Source organism: Lepidochelys kempii, chromosome 4 (assembly GCF_965140285.1).
Source record: "Lepidochelys kempii isolate rLepKem1 chromosome 4, rLepKem1.hap1, whole genome shotgun sequence".
Classification (NCBI taxonomy): domain Eukaryota; kingdom Metazoa; phylum Chordata; order Testudines; family Cheloniidae; genus Lepidochelys; species Lepidochelys kempii.
Genome location: NC_136383.1, coordinates 61,535,573 through 61,557,487, shown reverse-complemented (window position 1 = coordinate 61,557,487; position 21,915 = coordinate 61,535,573). Strand labels below are relative to the sequence as shown.

Sequence of the window (21,915 nt, the reverse complement as noted above, 5' to 3'; positions counted from 1 at the left end):
GCCCTGTGCCTTCACTTATAAAGATGAGAGACCCAAACATTACGGGCAACATTATCAACCTTGGGTGCCAATAATTAGGCACCTCACTCGAATGAGTGTCCTGATTTTCACAGATGCTCAGCACCTACAGCAGCCGGTAAAAGATGGATTTAGGAGCTTAACTTTAGACTCTGGCTTTTGGAAGGTTTGGCCTAAGTGAATAATAAAAAATGGAGAGAAACCTCCACAAACACATCTCTCTCCATAAAGACAGGAGAGATCAGTTTAGATGGAAAGCAGAGATGAAAAAGCTCATTTTTTTACTAGTTTTACCCTTATCCAGATCTTACCTCCATGAATATTGGCTGTATCTGCAATTCAGGTATATCTGGAAAACCTGTTTTTAATTGACACACTAATACTGTTAAGTGGCTAAAGAAGTGGTTTTATTTATGAATGCCTATCCAAATCTCAAATTACCAAATGTAATTAGCATCCACGTTTATTTTCCAAAAGTCACTTCACCTCCAATAGATAAATTTACAGTGAACTACAAGTGAACATTTTTCAGTTTGCCATAAGAAGCTGCCCCAAAAATCATCTTATGTAAGAACATTTTAATACATACACTGCAAAGAAATTTGCCAATAAATGGTGAATAGTGAGTGCATTTTTTAAATTAGTTCATATCTCAAATAATAAGGGTGAGGGCAATTGCCCCTTCTTTGGAAAAACACTTTTCTACAAGGAAAACTCTGATGTTCTGTTGGATTTCCTTTTGATTTTTGTATTAGATTCTCTCTAATATTGTATTAGTTTGTCTCTCCTTTCCACAGAAGAATTAGGGCTTGCAGCTCCAAACTAGCAGTTGCCGGAGATCATGAGCACCTGAAAAAGCTTTACCCTCATCTAGTTGCTGAGAAATGCAGCTTCATTGCAGCCATGCTACCAGGAAATTCCTTTGGAAACTATTGGGATTAGGAGCGGGTTCCCCAAATGGATGGGCTCAATACAAAATAAGTACAAACAAACAAAGCCTACATCTATATTACATTGTACCCAGGTGCCCCATTTTGTGGGGGAGAGGTGGGAATTATGCAAGGCACACTATTCCTACTCTCGTCCCTCCCCATCCTTTATCTGGGCTGCCCCTTCCCAGTGCTCATATCATGTGTTACATGAAGATAACAATACAGAGCTCTGGGAAGGGGGTAGTAAGCTTCACTGAAATGACTGGCCCTGCCATACTTCACATGGTCTAGGGAAAATGTGCATATAAATAATCCCGCTGAGCATATATTTGGAGGCCTATCAAATCCAGAGTCATTACGTCTGGTAAATATTTCAGGGTCAAAATGCCATACTATATTTAACTTTAATACAGATATGTCCAGTCTATCCCTCCAGTCTCAGAGATTAAGAACTCTTACTCTAAAATTCATTCTGACACAAATTTGGCACATATCTTAATTTGAGAATGATACTTTATGTTTAAACAAACAAGCAAACGAAAGTCCTATTTGTGAGTTTGAATTGCAGAGTAAACAAGAAAACAAACAGCAAACTAACCAGAGACTATTCTGTGCTTGGATAAAAATGAAATTTAGAATAAATCCGTTATGTGGACTCATTGCCTTTACAGTTTGGAAAATAACTAAACTGGCCAATACATATAAGTAGAAAAAATATCTATTCATGTGCACATATATTTCTTTGCCAGAAATATCGAAGTATAATTTATGATGGTACATTTTATCCTTTGGTTGCTAGTAAAATGTTATTTTTATTTTTTATATCACAGTAACAACTAGGGGACTAAACCAAGTTGCGGTCCCATTGTATTAAGCACTGTACATTTATATAATATAAGACAGTGCCTGCCCAAAAGAGATTACAATTTTTGAAGGCCTTGATCTGCATTGTGTGGACCAAGCAGTCCACCTGCATGCTACATAGAATAAAGGCCTAAAAGACAAGGAACTAGAGTGAGTGAAACAAAGGAAGTGGCAAGGGTAGAAGAATGAGGACTGAATAAAAAAAATGGATGTTTAGCATAGACTAGTTGTGTGCACGGTTCTTGTGTAATAACAAGTCAGTAGTAATAATCCGATAGTGTCATTGCAGAATTTAAAATAATCAGTTTTTTGTTTTTGTTTTTATTTCACTAGGTAGTCAACTGCAGAAAAAATATAAAAGCCATTTGGCCCCGCTCTCTTGTCAGCTCCACCCCGGTGACTGCAATTGAGGTGAAATGGTTCAAATAAGAGGACAATACGGTCCAATGATACTGCAAGAAGGTAATTACATCAGTAGTTACAAAAAAACATAAAAACCTATGCTGACAATACAATAAGGCATTCTACATCTCTCCATTCTTTTTCTATAAAAATCCTTAGTTCAGTGAAAAGATGCAAGACAGGCAAGGGAGAAAAAAAGAAAAACTAGCTGATAATAAATTATGCTAACATAGTAAGAATAGACCATACTAATTAATATTATATAAAAAACCCACATAATATGACGGAGATTCATGTTCAGGCCAGGGAGAAAAAAAGAAAAACTAGCTGATAATAAATGTGCATCTCCTTTGCACAAAAAAAGGAAAAGATTCTAGTGAGAAGTCTGGTAAAATTGTGATCTAAAATAAAGAAAAAAAAAGGTCATGTTCTCTTATGCATCCTTTCTCAATCCACTTTAAGAAATGTTTATAAGAATACAAATCATAAACTTAGAACCTGAACCTCCTGACTTCCGTGGAAGTATTTTGCATAAATAAGGACCATAGGATCAACCTTTATTAAAATGAATGTAAGAGTACTGTTATACTGAACCACCAAAGATAAATTACGGAAGTCCAGAGCACAAACAATAGGGAAATGCCTTTCAAAAGTTTAAGAACCTCATCTTAACTCCCCTGAAGTCAATGGGATATTTGCCACTTACTTCAAAGAATGCAGGATGATGCCCTGCGATTCCAGTATGATCATTTCAGTGTTCCTAGCTAACTGATAGGTCTCAATATGTAATTGTAAAGGGGGAATCATCATCAAGTGAGTGTGTTTCTAGTGGGGTCCTTAAAGGATTGAATCTTGGCCCTGTACTGTTTAACATTTTTGTTAGTGACCTGGAAGAGAATTTAAAGTAATCACAGATAATGTTTGCAGATGACACAAAGATTACAAAAGTCATAAATAAAGAAGAGGACAGGTCACTGATACAGAGTGATCCGGATTGCATGATAAATTGGGTGCAAGCAAACGATACGCATTTCAGTACAGCCAAATGTAAAGTCATACATCTAGGAACAAAGAATGTAGGCCATAATTACAGTATGTAGGACTCTATCTTAGGAAGAGAACTAAAACTAACTAAAAGACTTGGGGGGGGTCATCGTGGATAATTGCTAAACATAACAAACCAGTGTGACATTGTGGCCAAAAGGACTAACGTGATCTCTGGATATATAAGCAGGACAATGTCAAGTAGAAGTAGAAGATATTACTTCTGCATTTGGCATTGGTATGACCACTGCTGGAATAATGTGTCCGGGTCTGGTGTCCACAATTCAAGGAGGATGTTGAAAAATTGGAGAGGGCTCAGAGGAGAACCACGAGAAAAATTAAAGGATTGGAAAACATTCCTTATATTGAAAGACTCCAGAAGCTCAGCCTATTCAACTTATGAAAGAAAAGGTTAAAAAGTGACGCAGTGTATAAGTATCTACAATGAGAACTTATATAACAGAAGACAAATCTAGAAGACAAAAGGTATAAAAATATCTGGAAGTTGAAGCTGGACAAACTCAGAAATAAGGGACAGTTTTTTAAGAGTGAGGGTAATTAACCTTTGGAGCAACTTTCCAATTGTAGTGGAGTCTCCATCACTGGAATTTTTAAATCATGATTGCTTGTTTTTCTAAAAGATAGGCTCTGGTTCAAACAGAAATTAATTCAGGCAACTCCTATAGCCTGTGTTATGCAGGTGGTCAGACTAGATGATGATGGTCTTTTCTGGCCTTACACTCTATGAATCTGCATATTTGTTTTTCATAACTAGGAATTCACCTCTAATTTTGAAATCATATCAAATACATTTTTGTCCTTTCAAAAAAACAAAGGTTTGCAGAACGCAGAACTGCAATATCTGCTCAGGTGTAAAAAAATTCTGATTCTGGACAACTAACATTCTCCAAGATTTGGTGTCTGTCAGGGAACAAAAGACTCCACTTGTCCTAAAAATATTGTTTTCTTTGGACTTCTGAAATAAGTAAATGGTTTTCTCCAATGAATGTAAAGTTCAATACAAAAGTAAATGAAAGCAAGGTGTTCAAGCCCTAAAACTGACTTACTTTAAAATTGTTTAGTCTGACGAGCAGGTTCTGGATTTCAAATGTCTCTTTAAAAATAAAAATACAGCAATGTCGCCAATGTACAAAATAAAGCCACTCGAACAATGGTTTCTGCTGTAGTGTCCCCTCTGCTGCTCTTCACCTGCAATTAACTAGCATTGCTCCCAGATATATAACTACTGTTGGTGAGCTATAAGGAAGACAGTCGACAAACACAGCCAGGTTAAATTTCTGCTTCATGGTATTGGCGGAGAAAAATTGCATCATGAAGCTTTGGAGTGGCTATTACAAATAATGAAAAGTAATAAGCAAATACCAGACAGTGTCATTAAATGCCACTTCACTGCATTTTTGGAGTGGTTTAGTTATATAAATAATATTTGGAGTTTCTAGTGCATTGGGATTCAGTATATCAATCCAGGTTATTTTCATCCATCTGAGACACATTTTCACATTATTTTGAGGATAAAGCCACTCAGATTCAGGCTAAGCTGTCTGTGTATATAATAATAAAGCCACCTCTGGTGGAGACAAATACAGTTTTTACTGCTTAGTTTTTGGCCAATGACAGCCTGCAAATTAGATCTATGATTCTTGTCCGGAAAAGAAATATGAAGCCATTTTTGGAGTTAGTTGTCAATGCCTCCCTTTGGGAATGGCTAAATCTTGTAATTTTTTCCACCACAGTAACTAAAAAAATGTATGTCTTCCTTTTAGTCCCAAGAAATAAATTGAATGTTCATGTCCTAATTATCTCCTGCCTCACCTGCTAGTTGCTCTGTTTTTTTGCCTCCTCACCTCATCCCTTTCATTTTGTCAAAAGTGCTGCTGCAAAAATAATTTTCTCATGCATTTTTTTATTACATCACCCATCTTTTAGTCCTTCCACTGGTTGTAGCAAGTTCAAGGTTTTTTGTCATTGCTTTTGAAGTCCCGCAGCACTCGGCCTTGACTTTGTCTTCTTTCAAGTTCTGCTCTTCCCATCTACTTCACCACTTATGCCAGCCTTGACTTCAACTTTTTTTTCTTATTATCACTCCTGCTTTCCATGCCTTCTTCTATGCTGACTTTTGTGCTTGAAATGCACTCCCTAAACCTATTCACCAAACTGGCTCCCTTTAATCATCCAAATCCCTCTTTAAGCCTCACTTTGCTCTGTCACCTATGAGAAATGAGTTAATAAAGATTTTAAAAGAAAAGCATTTTGAATAACCAAAACCAGAATTTCACAGACTAGCTATGCAACAAAGATTCAATAGCTCTCAGCGTTTACAAAAAATGTGATAAAAATGTTGACTGGCAAGTACCAGCAATAAAAGTGTAATCGTCCACTTTCTATTGACATTTGGCATGTACATCTGTCACATTTAGTTGTGAATTACTCATGTCTTATTACTTATATAGACAACAGCAGTGACAACGACAACAACAACAAAAATGGCTTTCAAGAATAAGCTGTTTTTTATTCAGTGATTACAGAAGTGAAAGTGCTCACACATCCATTAAGATTCTGGCCAATGCCTGAGATATAATAGATAATTAGATCCATGTCCATAAACTGCATACAGCAATGATCTATGTGGCTAACATATATCATAGCTAATGTCATCTGTGTACATCCTTACACTCCACATAGTTATGGATAGAACAATGAACAGCAAGATGTGTTCAACGTCATAGCAAGCAGAAAGAGCACTGGGGTTGAGCAAGCACTGGGGTTGAGCACTGGTTGAGCAAGGATATTCAAGCAAACCCTACTCCTACGAAATGTACCGTGGAATGATTAAAGTCCCCACAGAGCAGACTGGACCTTGGTTTTAAGGTCTTATTGACAATAACCAAACAAAGAATGTGCATACTCTACCTACCTTAGAAGGATGAAGAATTCAGTTGATCCTGTTGGAATTTGAATTGGTTGTTCCACAGAGTTTGGACATTTAAAACCCGATGCTTAGACAGAGTGAGAAATGTCAGTCACTTGACTGTTTTTTTAAAAATATATATACACATTCAATGTAGATTTATATCATGAATACTAAAATATTACAAATAATGATAGTATTATACTATTGATCAATACTGTAATTTGTGATATGATCTCTCAAAGGATTCAGCATAATAATTCAAGTAAACTTTTCAAAGATTCCTGAATAATAGCAAGACTAGTGAATTGCAAAGTCTTACATCAAAGATCTTAATCCAATTAAGACAACTTTTTATAATATTTCATAGTACAGTAGTGGATCAAGATGCTCTCAAACTAGTCTGTTTTTTTGGAATTTCCTTAATCAATTGTAATATCGTATTTTGAGGCCTTATAGGTCCTTTCAACCACAATAAACTCTGCTGTGAGGCTATTAGTGTGCAGGCCTAGATACTCAGCAACATACCATGGGGAGGAGGGGGAATCACAAGACTGGCATAGTGTATGAACTCTGTCTCTTTGGACTGAGAAGCTATATTGCTCACAAGACCAGTAGGTGATTTAACAAGCTGTCAGTGCAAGTGGATTCACAATTGTGATTGAACTCACAGATATGAGTTGTCTTTTGCTGCTTTTCTACCACTTGGCACACTGACAGCTTTGCTGCTCCCTCTTTGGTGTAAGGAGAATAGAATTCACTGTGGTCACTAATAAAGTAAGTGAATCCCCCATTTTTCTTTTCCTCTCTTAGAGTGCTTTTCCTTTAGAAAATTTCTGAAGTAAGGCTCTGTGGAAGGATGTATAGACCTGAATTCACATTAACACTAAGGTTACTTTACCCTGAATCACAGTCACCCTCTGTAAGGCTCCTTTAAACTGCTAGACAATATAAACTAGCCTTAGTGTAAATGAGAATCAGGCCCATAGTAATCTCAAATGGGTGTTTGAAAGTTTTCTATCAACCTGTTCATTTCTAGTTATAAATTTTAACAAATAAAACAAAGAAAAGACAAAACAACCCTCCCCCCCCATTGCAAATAATGTTTGTGGTACTCCTTTATTTTACTGACAATCTGGTTTCCTTTAGCAATTTTTTTTTGGTCAGCAAAGAAGAAAAATTAAAAAGTTAGGACTATTTAGTTCATAGCATAGGTGCTGTAACTAGGGCTGCTGGGGGTGCTGGTGCACCCCCTGGCTTGAAATGGTTTCCATCTTATATAGGGCTTACAGTTTGGTTCAGTGGTTCTCAGCACCCCGGCTCAGAGGAGATGAATAAAAGACTACACAAAGATCAGTTGGACACCCCTATTTACAATTTTCATAGGAATATAACAAAGAGAATATCATGTGACATTAAAACAAAATATGCATAAAATATTAAATAGTAAAGCAAATTTCACCTATTGACTGTATTCACAAGATATTATCGAGATCAAGAACTTAGCAGTATTCAAAAACTGATTAGACATGTCTACAAATAATAGGAATATATACAGTTATATAGGATAATCCAAAACTCTTTCTTCAGGACACAACCCAACCACCAAATTGCCTAGAGTTACAAAGAATTTACCCTCATAGTTGTATTATTGCTGGATTACTCTTTTTTGTCTTTTTTTGAAGAATTTGGTACCAATCATTGTCAAAGACAGGATATTAGATCAGTGAGACCATTTGTCAGTTCTGGAATGGCAAATTTTATGTTCCCATCATTCTGATCTCCTGAATAGATCTTGCTTGAGCTTATGACCTCATAGTTTATTTGCCATAAACACCTTGAGTTTTGGCATGAGAGTTTTTCATTCCAAGGAGTTATCTTGTGAAGAAGAAGCTCATTCAAATTATCATTAAAATGTACTAGGTTGTGCCCAGTGGACATTTATTTTGAGTTTTGGGCAAAGTAACACTTGTTCTTCAATCCCAGCACTGGCTCACAATAAAGGTCAGAAGTATTTCAACTTTCACCACTGCATGGAAATAGTCTCCTAGTGATTAATTATTATGTTATGTAGTATTAGTGCAAGTATTTAAGAACATCAGAATGGCCATTCTGGGTCAGACCAATGGTCCATCTAGCTCAGTATCCTGTCTTCTGACAATGACAATGCCAGATGCTTCAGAAGGAATGAACAGAACAGAGAAATTATCAAGCAATCCATCCCGTCATCCAGTCCCAGCTTCTGGCACTTAGAGGCTTTGAACTCCCGTAGCATGGAGTTGCATCCCAGATCATCTTGGCTAATAGCCAATGATGGACCCATCCTCTATCAACTTATCTAATCCTTTTTGGAACCTAGTTATAGTTTTGGCCTTCACAGCATCCGCTTCCAATGAGTTCCACAAGTTGACTGTGCCTTGTGTGAAGTACAGAGTGGATGTTCATTAGTAGCAACATAAGTGCCCTTTTGCTATTTTGCTCCTAAGTGGCTGCTGCTGTGAGTGTTGACAATTCACAGTAGGGAAAGTGTTCCTGGGAGAAATGTTGCTTGTAAGTGGTGATGGCTCTTATAAGATGTTGCCGCAAACAAGTGTCTACTTCCTTTTGTTTGTTTTAAATTAATTTCATTAGGTGAATCCCTCCTCATGTGGAAGCTGTTCCATGCCCCTAATCATTTTTGTTGTCCTGCTCTGTACTTTTTCCAGTTCTAATATATCTTTTTGGAGATGGGGTAACCAGAACTGCACAGAGTATTAAAGGTGTGGGCATAACATGATTTATGAGGGGTGTTACGATATTTTCTGTCTTCCTCTCTATCACTTTCCTAACAAGTCCTCACATTGTTAGCTTTTTTGACTGCCGTTGCATGTTGAGCGAATATTTTCAGATAACTATCCCAAGGATTCTAATATCTCTTTTTTGAGTGATAACAGCCAATTTAGACCCCATCATTTTGTATGAAAATTGGGATTATTGTTTCTAATGTACATTACTTTGCATTTATTAACATTGAATTTCATCTGCCATTTTGTTTCCCAAACAGCCACTTTTGAGAAGTCCTTTTGTGACTCTTCACAGTCTGCTTTGGACTTATCTTGAGTAATTTTGTAACATCTGCACATTTTTCCACCTCACTATTTACTCATTTTCCATTTATGAATATATTGACCAGCCCTGGTTGCAGTACAGCTTCGTGGGGAATAATGCTATTTACCTCTCTCTATTCTGAAACTGACCATTTATTCCCACCCTCTATTGTTTCCTCTTTTAACCAGTTACTGATTCATGAGAGGGCCTTCCCTCTTATCCCAGGACAGCTTACTTTGCCTAAGCATCGTTGGTGGGGAACTCTGTCCATGTTTTTCTGAAAGTTCATGTACACTATATCCACTGGATCACCCTTGCCCACATGTTTGTTGACCCCCTCAAAGTATTCTAATAGATTGGTGAGGCATGATTTCTCTTTACAAAAGCTGTATTGGCTCTTCCCCAACAAATCATGTTCATCTGTGAATCTAGTAATTCTGTTCTTTACTATAGTTTCTACCAATTTGCCTGGTACTGAAGTTAGACTTACAAGCCTGTAATTGCCAGGATCACCTCTGGAGTCTTAAAAATTGGCATCACATTAGCCATCCTCCAGTCATCTGGTATAGAAGCTGATTTAAGTGATAGATTATATACCACAGTTAGTAGTTCTGCAGTTTCATATTTGAGTTCTTTCAGAACTCTTAAGTGAAAACCATTTGGTCCTGGTGACTTATTACTATTTAATTTATCAATTTGTTTCAAAACCTCCTCTATTGACACATCAGTCTGGGACAGTTCTTCAGATTTGTCATCTAAAAAGACTAGCTGAGGTGTGGGAATCTCCCTCACATCCTCTGCAGTGAAGACCGCTGCAAAGAATTTGTTTAGCTTCTCAGCAATGGCCTGGTCTTCTCAGCACCTCAATTATCCAGTGGCCCCACTGATAGTTTGGCAGGCTTCCTGCTTCTTTTGTGCTTAAAAAAAAATTGCTGCTAGTTTGTGTGTCTTTTGCTAGTTGTCCTTCAGATTCTTTTTGGCCTGCTTAATTATAGTTTTCCATGTGACTTTCCACAAGTTTATGTTCCTTTCTGTTTTCCTCAGTAGGATTTGACTTCCAATTTTTAAAGGATGCCATTTTTGCCTATAGCTGCTTCTTTTGCTATGTTTAGCCATAGTGGCACTTTTTTGGTCCTCTATGTTTATTTTTTTAATTTGGGGCATCATTTAATTTGAGCCTCTTTTATGATGTTTTTTAAAAGTTTCTGTGCAACTTGCAGGCATGTCACTCTTTTGACTGTATCTTTCAAATTCTGTTTAACTAGCTCTGTAATTTTTGTGTCATTCCCCTTTCTGAATGAAAATGCTGTGCTGGGCTTCTTTTGTATTTTCCCTCCCACACGGGCATTAAATTTAACTACATTATAGTCACTATTACTGAGCAAACAAAACAAATTATAATTGTAATTAGGCACTCTGATATAGCCTTATGTATGAAACTAAAACTCACAGTAAATGCACAAAAGTCCTTTCTTTCAATTGTATGATTTTTAAATGCAAAATTTGATAGCTGAGTTTTCTGTACAGAATTCCCTGCTTACCATGTTGCAGCAGTAGAGTCAAGACAAATGATTCTGAATGTGTGAGCCACAGACAGACATTCACTCCCAATAAAAAGGGGCACTCACAGCCCTGGCATTTTAGATGTACCCTTGCCTACTAGCACCACTTCTGGTTTATCTGTATTTAGCTCTCATCTGGAGATGAAACATATATATTGCTAAAAGGAGATAATCAAATCATGGGGACTAGTTACTTTATAACCACTGTGAGAGTGCAGGACTCACCCTTGTGGCACCTCCTGCTGGTCATTGGGAATTAGCTCTTTTCCAGCCTGGAGTGCCCTCTGGAGGCCAGTGATCCTCACAGCTCTGGCTCCCCATGTCCCTCACAGACCCCAGTCTCTGGGGTTCTGCTCCCTGACAGTACCCCCACACTCTGCCTCTGGGTCTCCCCTTCCTGGGGAACCCCCAACCCACTATCCCCACCTTGCCTCAGTCCAGGCTACTGCCAGTCATCACCAAACCCCCATTCCCTGGGGCAGACTGCAACATAAAGGCTACTCATCATAGGCAAGGAGTTTCAGACCTGTTGCCTTCCTCTGCCTCCTAGTACCTCTGTGGGCCTTGGACTAGGCTCCTACAGCCTAGGGAGTTACCAGCCTGGAGTGCTTCCAGCCTAGCCTAGAGAGAGACTCCTTGGGCCTCTGGCTCACAGCCTTTTTATATAGGCCAGCTGGGGTCTGATGGGGCATGGCCCAGCTGCGGCTGCTTCCCCAATCAGCCATCCCCAGCCACAGCCCTCTCCAGTGCTGCTTTTAACCCCTTCTATTTTAGGAGCAGGGTAGCCACCCCACTACAACCACATTTGAAACCAGACTGGTAGGAATCAGAGACAATTTGAAATCATGAAGTAGTGAGTCCTACACCACTTTGTCGGTTGCCTTAGGCAAAAAGATATACAGTAATGGTTGATGAAAACTGAAGATGCTGTTAATATAAAAAAAATGGTTCTCTGGGGTAGGATCTCACCACAATCTACCTACTGTCCTGCTTTGAGGCTTTAATAATCCTTGCAAGAATGGGCCCCAAGTCTAATGTCTGGTAACCAACAGCTATGAGGAACAAGGGTTAAACTCACAGATAATGAGGTGCATTTACCCAACACATCTAAGACCTCACTTTGCAAAACAGAGTGAAATGCAACAAGGGAAGCCATATCTAGCTTCCTTGTCTGGCCTGTATGGATCTGGCCTTCAATTTAGCTGGATCTGGCTGAATTTCTTTCACAGAAGTAGATGGAAAATTCTTCTCAGGGAGAAAAGCTCAGTAATGTAATTAAGACAAATCACAAGCCTGCCTAGCACCTTGGTCAGTTCTTGTGAATAAGACTTCGCTAATGGTACAGCGGAAGAAAACAATGATGTGACCTCACTGCCCCAGTGTAGGAGCAGAACAGTTGTCTGTGCTACAGTTGTTCTGATTTGGAGTGAAATTTCCATCACTAGCCTTCTAAATGATTCATTTAGTACTTTATCAGTCACAGGTCATCTGTAAACTAGTGCCTTCTGAACACAATGCAAGGCTTCATATTGTGTAGATGTGAATGTGTGATGCTTGTGGATAAAAGATTTGTTTACTATCCCACTAAACAACTGGCAGAGAAATTCAATGATTGAGTAGTATTATCCTGCAAATCTGCATGAAACCTGGGTTACCACCGAAGGTGAACCATTAAAGCAAAATTTTCACTGTGATAGGCAGTAGTGCAAGTGGAATCTATTTCTTACTGGTATGGGAGGGCAGCCTGGGGGGGCATGTGACATCTCTCAACCCTACTCACCCCACCCCCAGCCTGGGGCCCCTATGCTCTCCCCGTGCCTTCCCCATGATCCACCCCCCTTACCTGGAGAGGGGAGGCTCTGTCCTTCTCCCGCTGTGCCGGAGACTTTGGAACCGCAGCGGCGAAAGGAGCAGAATGTGGGGCTGCTGGGCAGCTGTACTGTCCCCAGCCCTCTCCTCCAGCAGGGCTGCTGTACAGACGGAGGAGACCCTGCATGGAAGGGCTGGGGACGGTGCGGTACAGCTGCATCAATGCTGCCGGCAGCCCCACGTTCTGCTCCTCCTGTGTCTTTCCGGTACCCCGTATCAGCTATAAATATCTTGCTGGTACAGTGTACCAGACTGTACCTCCCTACTTGCACTGCTGCTGATAGGAACAGTTTTAGGTTCTGACTTTAACCTGAAGCAGTGGTAATCTGTTTGTGAGCATAACAAATGTGTGAAATTGATATTCAATTTCCAAAGTATATGCTGACCCAGAAGTTACCATGGTTTTGTTTAGGGATTGGATTAGCAGAACTTCATAGGAACAGGATTACTGCCCCATACAAGAGAGTATCAGAAATTGCATTGCTCACTTAAAGTGAGCTCTCTTCTTTCGTATTTATCTAATAATTTTTGTCTCACATTCCCAATTAACACATTCATGTTCTTCTAGTACTGCTTAAAAACTATTTTATTAAATGGCAAATACCAGGATATGAGCATTAATCTTCACAATGCAGGCTTATAAATTGTACTATATAAAACACTTGTTCATAACCTTAAAATGAAGAATTTATTCCAGTTCAGAATTGTATGTCTAATTATATAATTAAAAGTTACAGTAATAAATTCTCCAATTCATGGAGCACATGACTAATTAATATAGAGAACTCATAAAAATGCATACATAATCTGATACTGATGTATTTTGGAAGTAGTAGCCAACTGACAATAATAATTTAAGGGAAGATGTCAGTACTTTGTTAAATCCTGACAGACCACATTTCATGCCGCTTTAGTCCTAAGCTTTCTATTATATTAAAAGAATAAATAAAATATATTTATCACTTCCACAAAATACAGTATTTCCTATTTCTAGTAAGTGTGCAGGTGCTCCCAGAATTTTGATCAAGGGAAGAATGTGTTAGCCCATTTTAGGAATATTATTTAGAGATTCAGGAAAGAATAGTATCTAAGATTATGTGTAAACACAAAGGGCGTGATTCCTTTCTCAATCACACCAGGGTAAATCAAGAGTAACAATGCTGTAAAGCTGGTGTAAGTGAGAGGAGAATCAGACATTTTGAAGTCAGAGGGTGAATATCCTCAGCAGAAGCCAGACCACAACAGCGCATTGATGATAGGCCAAGGTGGCTTTCAACTACCTTTCTGCCCCTAGATCTGTGGTTGTTACTAACTGATCCAAGTCATTATTATTAATTATTTGTAATATGAGAGTGTCTGGAGGCTCCAACTGATATCATGACCCCATTGTGCTAGGCACAATGGTATTGGTCAATAATCATCCCAAACAGCTTCCGATCTAAATACAGAGGACAAAGAGTGAGAGAAAGGAAGTATTATTATCCTCCTTTTACAGATGGGGAATTGAGGGAAAGAGAGAAGAAGTGACCTGCCCAAGGTCATACAGGAAGTCTGTGATAGTGCTGGGAACTGAATTGAGATCTCCTGAATTACAATCCAATGGTACAACCAACAGACCATCCTTCCTCCCTGATGCTGCTCTAAATTATGCCAGGGAGCAAACTGATGTCTCCATCCCCATCTCAGGTTCTGCACCAAGCAAAATTCAGGTAGACTCAAATGATCTGGCCCATAATATTTAGCTAGAAAGTAGAAACTATTTCATCCCTTGAATTATTTAAAAGTGAACTGGTCAGAACACTGAAGCATTTACTGTAGGAAACAATCCTTCATTGACAGGGAATGGACATTACAATAATGGAAAAGATTACCTGATAATTTCAATAAAGCTATTTTTTCTTTTCCATTGGTAAATGGAAAGTATTTGAAGATTGAATGTTTTCTTGTCTTTAAATATAGAATCTCCTTTCAGCCAAAGTGGTTTAGTTCAATTGTCAATGTTCATCAGACTCTCAGCATGAGTTTTTCTTGCATTAATAGATTCACTTCTGGCTGTGAATTTTCCCCCCGCCAATTTAATTTCATCAAGACTTTCTTTATGGAGATTGGCAAATTCACTCTGAGAAGCTGTCATTTAAAATGCATCATATCCTTTTTTATATTCCTGAAGAAAATAATGTAAACTGTAATATGGTTCAATATTGTGTATATGTAAAAAATAAAAGTTACAACCCCCCCTATCTTCCTAATTTAAAATGTTTTTCCATGGGAATAGCATTGAAGAATTTTGATAAATAAAGCAATAAAATGGGATTGTGAGTAATACACGAGATAATAAATTGCTGCCAAACTTGGATAAGTAATTGGTATTTTCTGTTTAAAATCTCTTAGGGTGAATTTTTGCAGGGCAGGGATTCAAGCTCCCAATAGAATTATACTGCAGCATTCCTAATACTATTCCAAGTTGGTGTTTGGGTCATTACTATAGAACAGCAACAGAGAGGGCTTTTTGCAGCAAGAGCAGAGATTTGGCAGCTTCCCACTACCTCCACCAATGCTATGCTGTCCCCTTTTGTCGCCCCTATTGTTTTTCTTCACCTTTTCGCTCCATAAATCAAATGGGGGAGGGGAGCTTAATTATTCTTTCTGTAGCAATAGTGACGTCCTCAAATCCGCCAAGACTTATAAGACCCAAAGAAACCAGAGACTGCTTGTCATATTTCTAAGGGGATAATAGCAACATTTTTTCCCACCTGTGTTGGGCTAAAGGATTCCTTCCCCTGTAGTTATGTTTCTTTAGTCTTCATTTTATAAATTCTTAGGAAATTAGGAGGTCCTAATGATCAGCCAATTAACAAATGTGAAGCATTAATAGATTAGTAGCAATATATAATTAAATTAAGTGATTAAGTATATTATAATGCATAATGTTTTTCCTATTGACGTTTTATTGAATGTGCCATTCTCCAGCATAGGCCTGATCCTGAGAGACATCTCTGGGAGGAGCAGACACTTAGGCCTAGATGATCAAAAGGTATTTAGGTGCCTAACTCCCATTGATTTAAATAGGATTTAGGTGCCTAAATACCTTTGAGAATCTAGGCCTCAGAACCTCTCAGGAGCATGCCTTTCAGCCTTTGAAATGGCCAAACCTCAAACCAATTCCAAATTCCAATGCAAGCAGGTTTTCCAAAGTAAACGAAAGGAACATTTTAATCCAAAGAAGAAGACTGCCTGGGACACTGAGAAATACATTTGTTGTAAACACTTATTAAACATTGAGAAGACTATTTTGTTGGCCCTCTGGGTCAACAGAAAATTTAGAAGGTAATAGTCAAAATCAATAAGACTGAAAATGTTACGATTTGTTTCTCATAACTTGTTTTCAGCAAAAAATCTCTAGGTTCTAGAGAGAGCTGGAAAATATCATGTCTGTAGTGGGTATTCATCCAAATAACATATAATTCTGCAGTTACACATGTATCTAACAATGGTGAAATATAGTTACCTTTCATACATGAGCAATAAATAAGGCCCATATATTTTCATCTTATTTACTATTCACATATACTTTAACATCCAGATCAACCTTTATTCAATCACATTCACATACACAGTCTTATTACTGCTCTCAGTCCCACCCGCGCCAAATGTGTGCATGTGAGTGTGGGTTTCACTTTTGGCACTACAAGTAGTAATAAAAAGCCCAAAGTAAATCACTTCCACCACAGCTGTCAGTAAAACACAACAAAATGCAAATATGGCCGAAAGCAATTATGACTTCAAGACATACAGGGAGCACCTTGTACAGACACTTTTCACTCCATCATTGCACTTGGACAAAGCGTCTCATTGCAGAGGAAAAGCCTGTTTCGTAGACATTCAGTTAAGTTTTCCAAAGAGATTCCAAGATGACAATTTTAGTCTTATTTACCACATCAAAAACCCAAGGCTGTTACATGATATCAGCACTGATGTCTTGAAGCCAGGTCATGGTAAATGATCAGTAAGTAATTCCTGCATTAAATCCTTTCAAGAGGACCAATTATTAGGGTATTGGGTATTGTCTGATGAAATCAGAAACAAGGCAAAGGTAATGATCTGAAGATTTAAAATGAAACACAAAGTGGTATTGACAGCTGAGAAATATTCAGGTACAGATTAGCCCCACCCACTTCCTTTTCCTCTTACTCAAACTGTTAAAGACACAGAAGAAGTAAGAAAATTGGGTTGGAAGTGTGGATCGATATGGGCAATGTTTTCTAAAAGTTAGGTTATTTATTGGTACGTCTTTGTCTTTCAAAAATTGTTTGTATAGATTCCCTCTTGTAGAAAAGAAACTAGAAGTAACATCCCTTAAAGGAGAATAAAAGGAGGAGGATCGTCATATAATGGTTGCAGAACTGCTCTCCAAAATTGGACATCTTATTTAGATGCCAATTCTAAAGAGTAATGATACGTAAATGTGTGATTTGTGCTCCAGGCAACAGCCAAACTCATCCCTATGGAGATTACTAATAGATGTTGTTTTGGACCTGGTGGAATGCATTCTAAGATCTTAAGGTGTGGAGTCACCTACAGGTTCTTAGCACATTTGAATACAAAGTTTGATCCACTTGGATGTTCTCTGAGTAGGAGTGTGCTGTTCAGGGGCATTTCGGAGCTCGGTGTACTAGATAGCACAGCGGAGAGAAAGGGTAACCCCATGCCTATTTTGAATTCCCTGAGGCCCAAGTGAATCTTGAAAGATGTACTAATTAAAGGGAGAATGGAAACCTGTGTTTCTTCTGCTTACAAGGGTCTAGGTGGGAAAATTTAAAGGAAACCGTGCAAGTTGAAACTTGCAGAGATTCCTCCTTTCAGAATAGGTTGCTCCACTATGTAGGTTGTTCAGAACTACTATGTTTAATCTAATTGTAAATCTGTGGTTTGCTCAGGAGGAATTTAAAGTTTTACCTTCACTATTAGAATTTCTTTATTGTTATATTGTTTTCTTAACAACCCCTATTGTATTAGTAGCTACAGTTATCAAACTTAGCTCTTTATTGAGCCTGCTAGTACTGTTTTATTCTATAACATCCCTGTCCTTAATATCTGTATCCCCCAAATAGGCAACCAGTTTTGCAATTTTGCATCCTATTCCAGAATGTAGCTGGGAGATGTCGTTCTACAGGCAGAATTTTACAACTAGAGGGAGCTGAAGGACCATGATATGATAAGATGACATATGAAACTCTTCATGACCTTTTAACAGTAGGGTGAAAAATAAAATTTAAAAGCCTTCTTATATCAATTATTGCTCACTGGAGCAAGTAGTGTTCTGCAGTGATAAAAATATTGCTACATTTGATATCCTTTGCTTGTCAAAGTACAAGGTGTCATCTATTTTAAGCCTCATATGAATGTTATTCTAAATTTTTGTGTTTTGGATTTGGTACTGCATCTTATTTCTGTCTTTAGTTTTTTGTGCTTTCAGGAAAGAAACAAAACATCTGCCATACTATATATTCCCTTTGCTTGCTCTTGTGGGAGTTGAATTGGAAAGTAATTATGGTGTATTAGTGATTAAATGTTTTGTGGTAAACACGAACACCATCAAGTAAGCAGGAAAGCAAGAAGGAACAGAGATTAACGTAACAATAAAATCTGTAATGGATTTGTACATATAACATATGGACATTAATTACAGACAAGTCATCTGATATAAAAGTACTAACAAACAAAGTATCTTTCAGACGGCATATAATTTCCAACACTGGGTAATTATTTGTTTGCCCTCCAGAACCTTAGAAAAAAAAGACAAGTATGAGAATAAATTATATATATTACTCTGCCTTTATGTAGCCTTCCCTCTCTGAATCTTCTTCGTCTCTTCTTAAGTTCTGTAATAACTTCCAAACCTCAACTGGAAAAAACTGGCAACTTTGAAACAGAGCGTAAGCCAAGGGTTCTCAAACTTGGGGTTGTGACCCCTCAGGTGGTCATGAGGTTATTAGGCGGGGGCGGGGGGTCACAAGCTGTCAGCCTCCAGCATTTATAATAGTGTTAAATATAAAAAGGTGTGTTTTTAATTTATAAGAAGGGTGCATTCAGAGGCTTACTGTGTGAAAGGGGTCACCAATACAAAAATTTGAGACTTACTGGCCTAAACAATGTTAACTCCTCCCTCTCATCCCTCAACTTGTTTTTCAGTTCAACAGTGTCCAGTAATATTTGGGTTACTTCCATCTGCTCCAGTCAGAAACCAATCTATGGGCTATATTCAGGCTGCCTATGTAAATAACCCCTGAAGGCTGCATACCTATACATTGGAGATGCAAGATTGTTGAGCACCCAATATCCTGAACAGCACCACATCTCTGAACCATACATAGATTATTACTGTTAGAATCAGAAATTATCTCCATGCATTGGAATTTTCAATGTAAGAGCTGTGCACAATGTTCTGCTGAAAATCAAAGTATACCCAAATAATGAAATTCACTTCTGTGCTTAAGCGGGGCATAGACCTTGCACCTCAGAAAAGTACTCCACCTTTGTTCACAGATGGGCAGTTATTTGTTAAAACTTGTTTTTGTTTGTGAGCTGCCCACTAAAGCTCTGGTGAACTTTTCTGTTCTATGTGTGCAGTTTTGAGGGCTGCTGGTTCAGGTGCATTTTGAGCTTAACTGCACAGGGACATATGACAAGTTACAACATAGAAGCCATGTGATGTTTTTTTCTGTTGCCCATCCCGGTTGAATCTGCCCCTGTGAACAAAAGGGTCAGCTCAGCACAAGCTTTATTACGTGCTTCTCCTTAAAGCCTGCATTTCAGTTGAACTCTCTGATTCACCTGGGAAAATCAGACTTTTCTCCCAGCCCATTTCTATCTTTTAGGGGGGAACTAGTACATATTAACTTTGGTAAATCCCCCAGTTAGTGGGAAATGTCTTATTTTAATATTTTGACTAACAACTATAACCCAGTTTTCCAAGAGGAAATGTATTCATTCCCTAAGGTCACAGTTCTGTTGCTGCATTAGGGCTGAAGCAAAGTCTCACCGGGTACTCCGGGAGGAGGGCTATGTTGCTCATACTGTCTTTGATTCCTTCAGATAGCAGAAAATGTCATTTTATTGTTAGTCTCACTTTATATCTGAGTTTCACAAAGTACAATGTAATAGTAACCACTGGAGTCAGTGAATACTGACTGCTGTACTACCTACACTAAGCTAGTATACTTTTGTAATTCTAACTGATGTCATGTTACTGGGTCATAGAGTCATAAAGAGTTTAAGGCCAGCAGCAACCACCAAATCATGTTGTCCAAACTTCTGTATAGCACAGGCCATCACCATCACCTGAACACTAAACCCAGCAACTAAAATTTAACCATGATATTACAGCCCTCATGGGACTAAACTAGTAGGAAATTAAGGTCTACAAAATAAAGAGCAGTTTCTCATCAGAACTCCTGTCACACCCTTACTACATTTAGGATTTCATTCTCAACAAGCAGCAGCAGTGTAAATGGGTTGGTATGGACAGACACTGCACCCGTGCTCTCTAGCCTCTGCACAAGAAGACTTTTGTATGGTCCTCAGCCTCTGAGTTGTTCAGAATCAGAAACCTGTCCCTTTCATTATAGTTGCTAGGCCTTACTTTTGGTGATTTGTTCTAACGTGTGAAAATGCAAACCTTGAATATGGGTCATGATGGAATTTGACCATAGGAACAATGGGTTCACTTATATTCAAGCCTTTTGAACTTCAGAAACTGCAAACCCATGCAAACAAGACCAGACTGTGACTCCTACACTGCAAGCTTGGAAGGGTTTGCCACAGATGAGACAGGTACAGATTTTAAACCCTACCCTGTGATGCTGCTCCACAATTCCTGTTGCTTAGAAGCCTGGAGAGTGGCCTGTTGATAGATTTTTGGGGGGCATGTTCTAGAAAAAGGAAAGACAGCCTCTAGCCCCCATTTCTCTTCTGCTTGCAGGTTTTCAAACGTGTGCCTTTTGGAGATGGCAACCAAAATTTGGTCCAATATTTATTGCCAACACATTTGCACTCACTTTTGCAGTTGGTTTGCTTGAAGGATGCAAAGTAATATTTCTAAAATGAGCTAATTTTGCAAAATTAGTTATTCTCTGATCTTTATTTTTCCACATAGACAAGATCAGCTTAGTCAATACTTTCTCCACTTACTTACAAAGTCTAAATAATATTAATTACAACTTAGCTTTTTCTTTAACAGTGCCATTTAAAATTATACAGGAACAGATTTTTTTCTCTGAAAGTCATAAGAAGAGCTGTTAAATACTACATGTACTAGAATATTGATCTTAATACTCAACATGCACATCAGTTTCATTATCAGAAACACTTTAAATCTGTATGTTAATAATGGAAGATAATTATTTTGCTTTAATAATGTGGTATGCATCATCCGTCATATATTCAAAGCAGGATGTGTGCTGTACATTTATATACAACAGTTGGTTTCAGCACAGACATTACAGTGTCATGCTTTCATTCAAAATTAAGATGCCATATTTTCATTACAATCGCATGGCATCTCAAATGCAATATATTGCTTTGCAAATGCAAAATAATTTCACAGACTGGCCTTCATGATTGGGAAAGGGAATAATGAAATGAGACATATTTTACACAAATGAAAAAATAAAAGATTTATCATAAATATATGGACCAGTATATGACATTGAAGAACAAGAAGCAGAAAGGAAACAATGCTCTTGCATAAAGATCAATTCGCTTTGCTGCTGATGGAATGACAGGCTTGGGAGGAGGTGGCTTCTTGTTGTTCTTTGCTTGAGATTTCCCGAGCCCACTGTTGACTTCAATGGGCTTTCCGTAACAGTCATAGTTGGATAATTCAAAATCTCTCGGCAAGCTTCCAACGATGCTAAAATCATTGGATCTCAGATCAGATTTTGAGGTGCAAACTTTTTTGCATCTGGTCTCGCCAACCTATGAAATAAAGAGTTTGGGAAATCATGATTGACTCACAAATATTTTATTCACAAACATAATGCACCTGTGAGAGAACGCAGAAAACAAATATATATGAAATTACTTGTTCATGGGGATTCACCACATTAGCTTAATTTGTAGGAATGGTTGTAATATAGAGTACTTAAGTCTATCATATAAACGAATCTAAACATTGATAATTATATAATTTTGAATATACAAGTGCCTC

At 38.1% G+C, this 21,915-nt stretch overlaps 1 protein-coding gene and 1 long non-coding RNA gene across 4 annotated transcripts in view; one reads left to right on the top strand and one right to left on the bottom strand.

Annotated features, from left to right (window-relative positions):
- LOC140910482 (uncharacterized) overlaps window positions 1-21,915 on the top strand; it is a 126,197-nt gene that overhangs the window by 808 nt on the left and 103,474 nt on the right. Inside the window, exon 2 of the long non-coding RNA XR_012158605.2 lies at window positions 2,148-2,276. This is a non-coding gene — a long non-coding RNA (uncharacterized LOC140910482). The remainder of the gene's footprint in view (window positions 1-2,147; window positions 2,277-21,915) is intronic.
- Window positions 18,336-21,915, bottom strand: part of GLRB (glycine receptor beta) — a 77,183-nt gene continuing 73,603 nt past the window's right edge. For all 3 annotated transcript variants that reach the window (XM_073341455.2, XM_073341458.2, XM_073341456.2), the window contains one exon: window positions 18,336-21,683. In XM_073341455.2, the coding sequence (XP_073197556.1) occupies window positions 21,387-21,683 (297 nt within the window). In that variant the 3' untranslated portion in view covers window positions 18,336-21,386. The remainder of the gene's footprint in view (window positions 21,684-21,915) is intronic.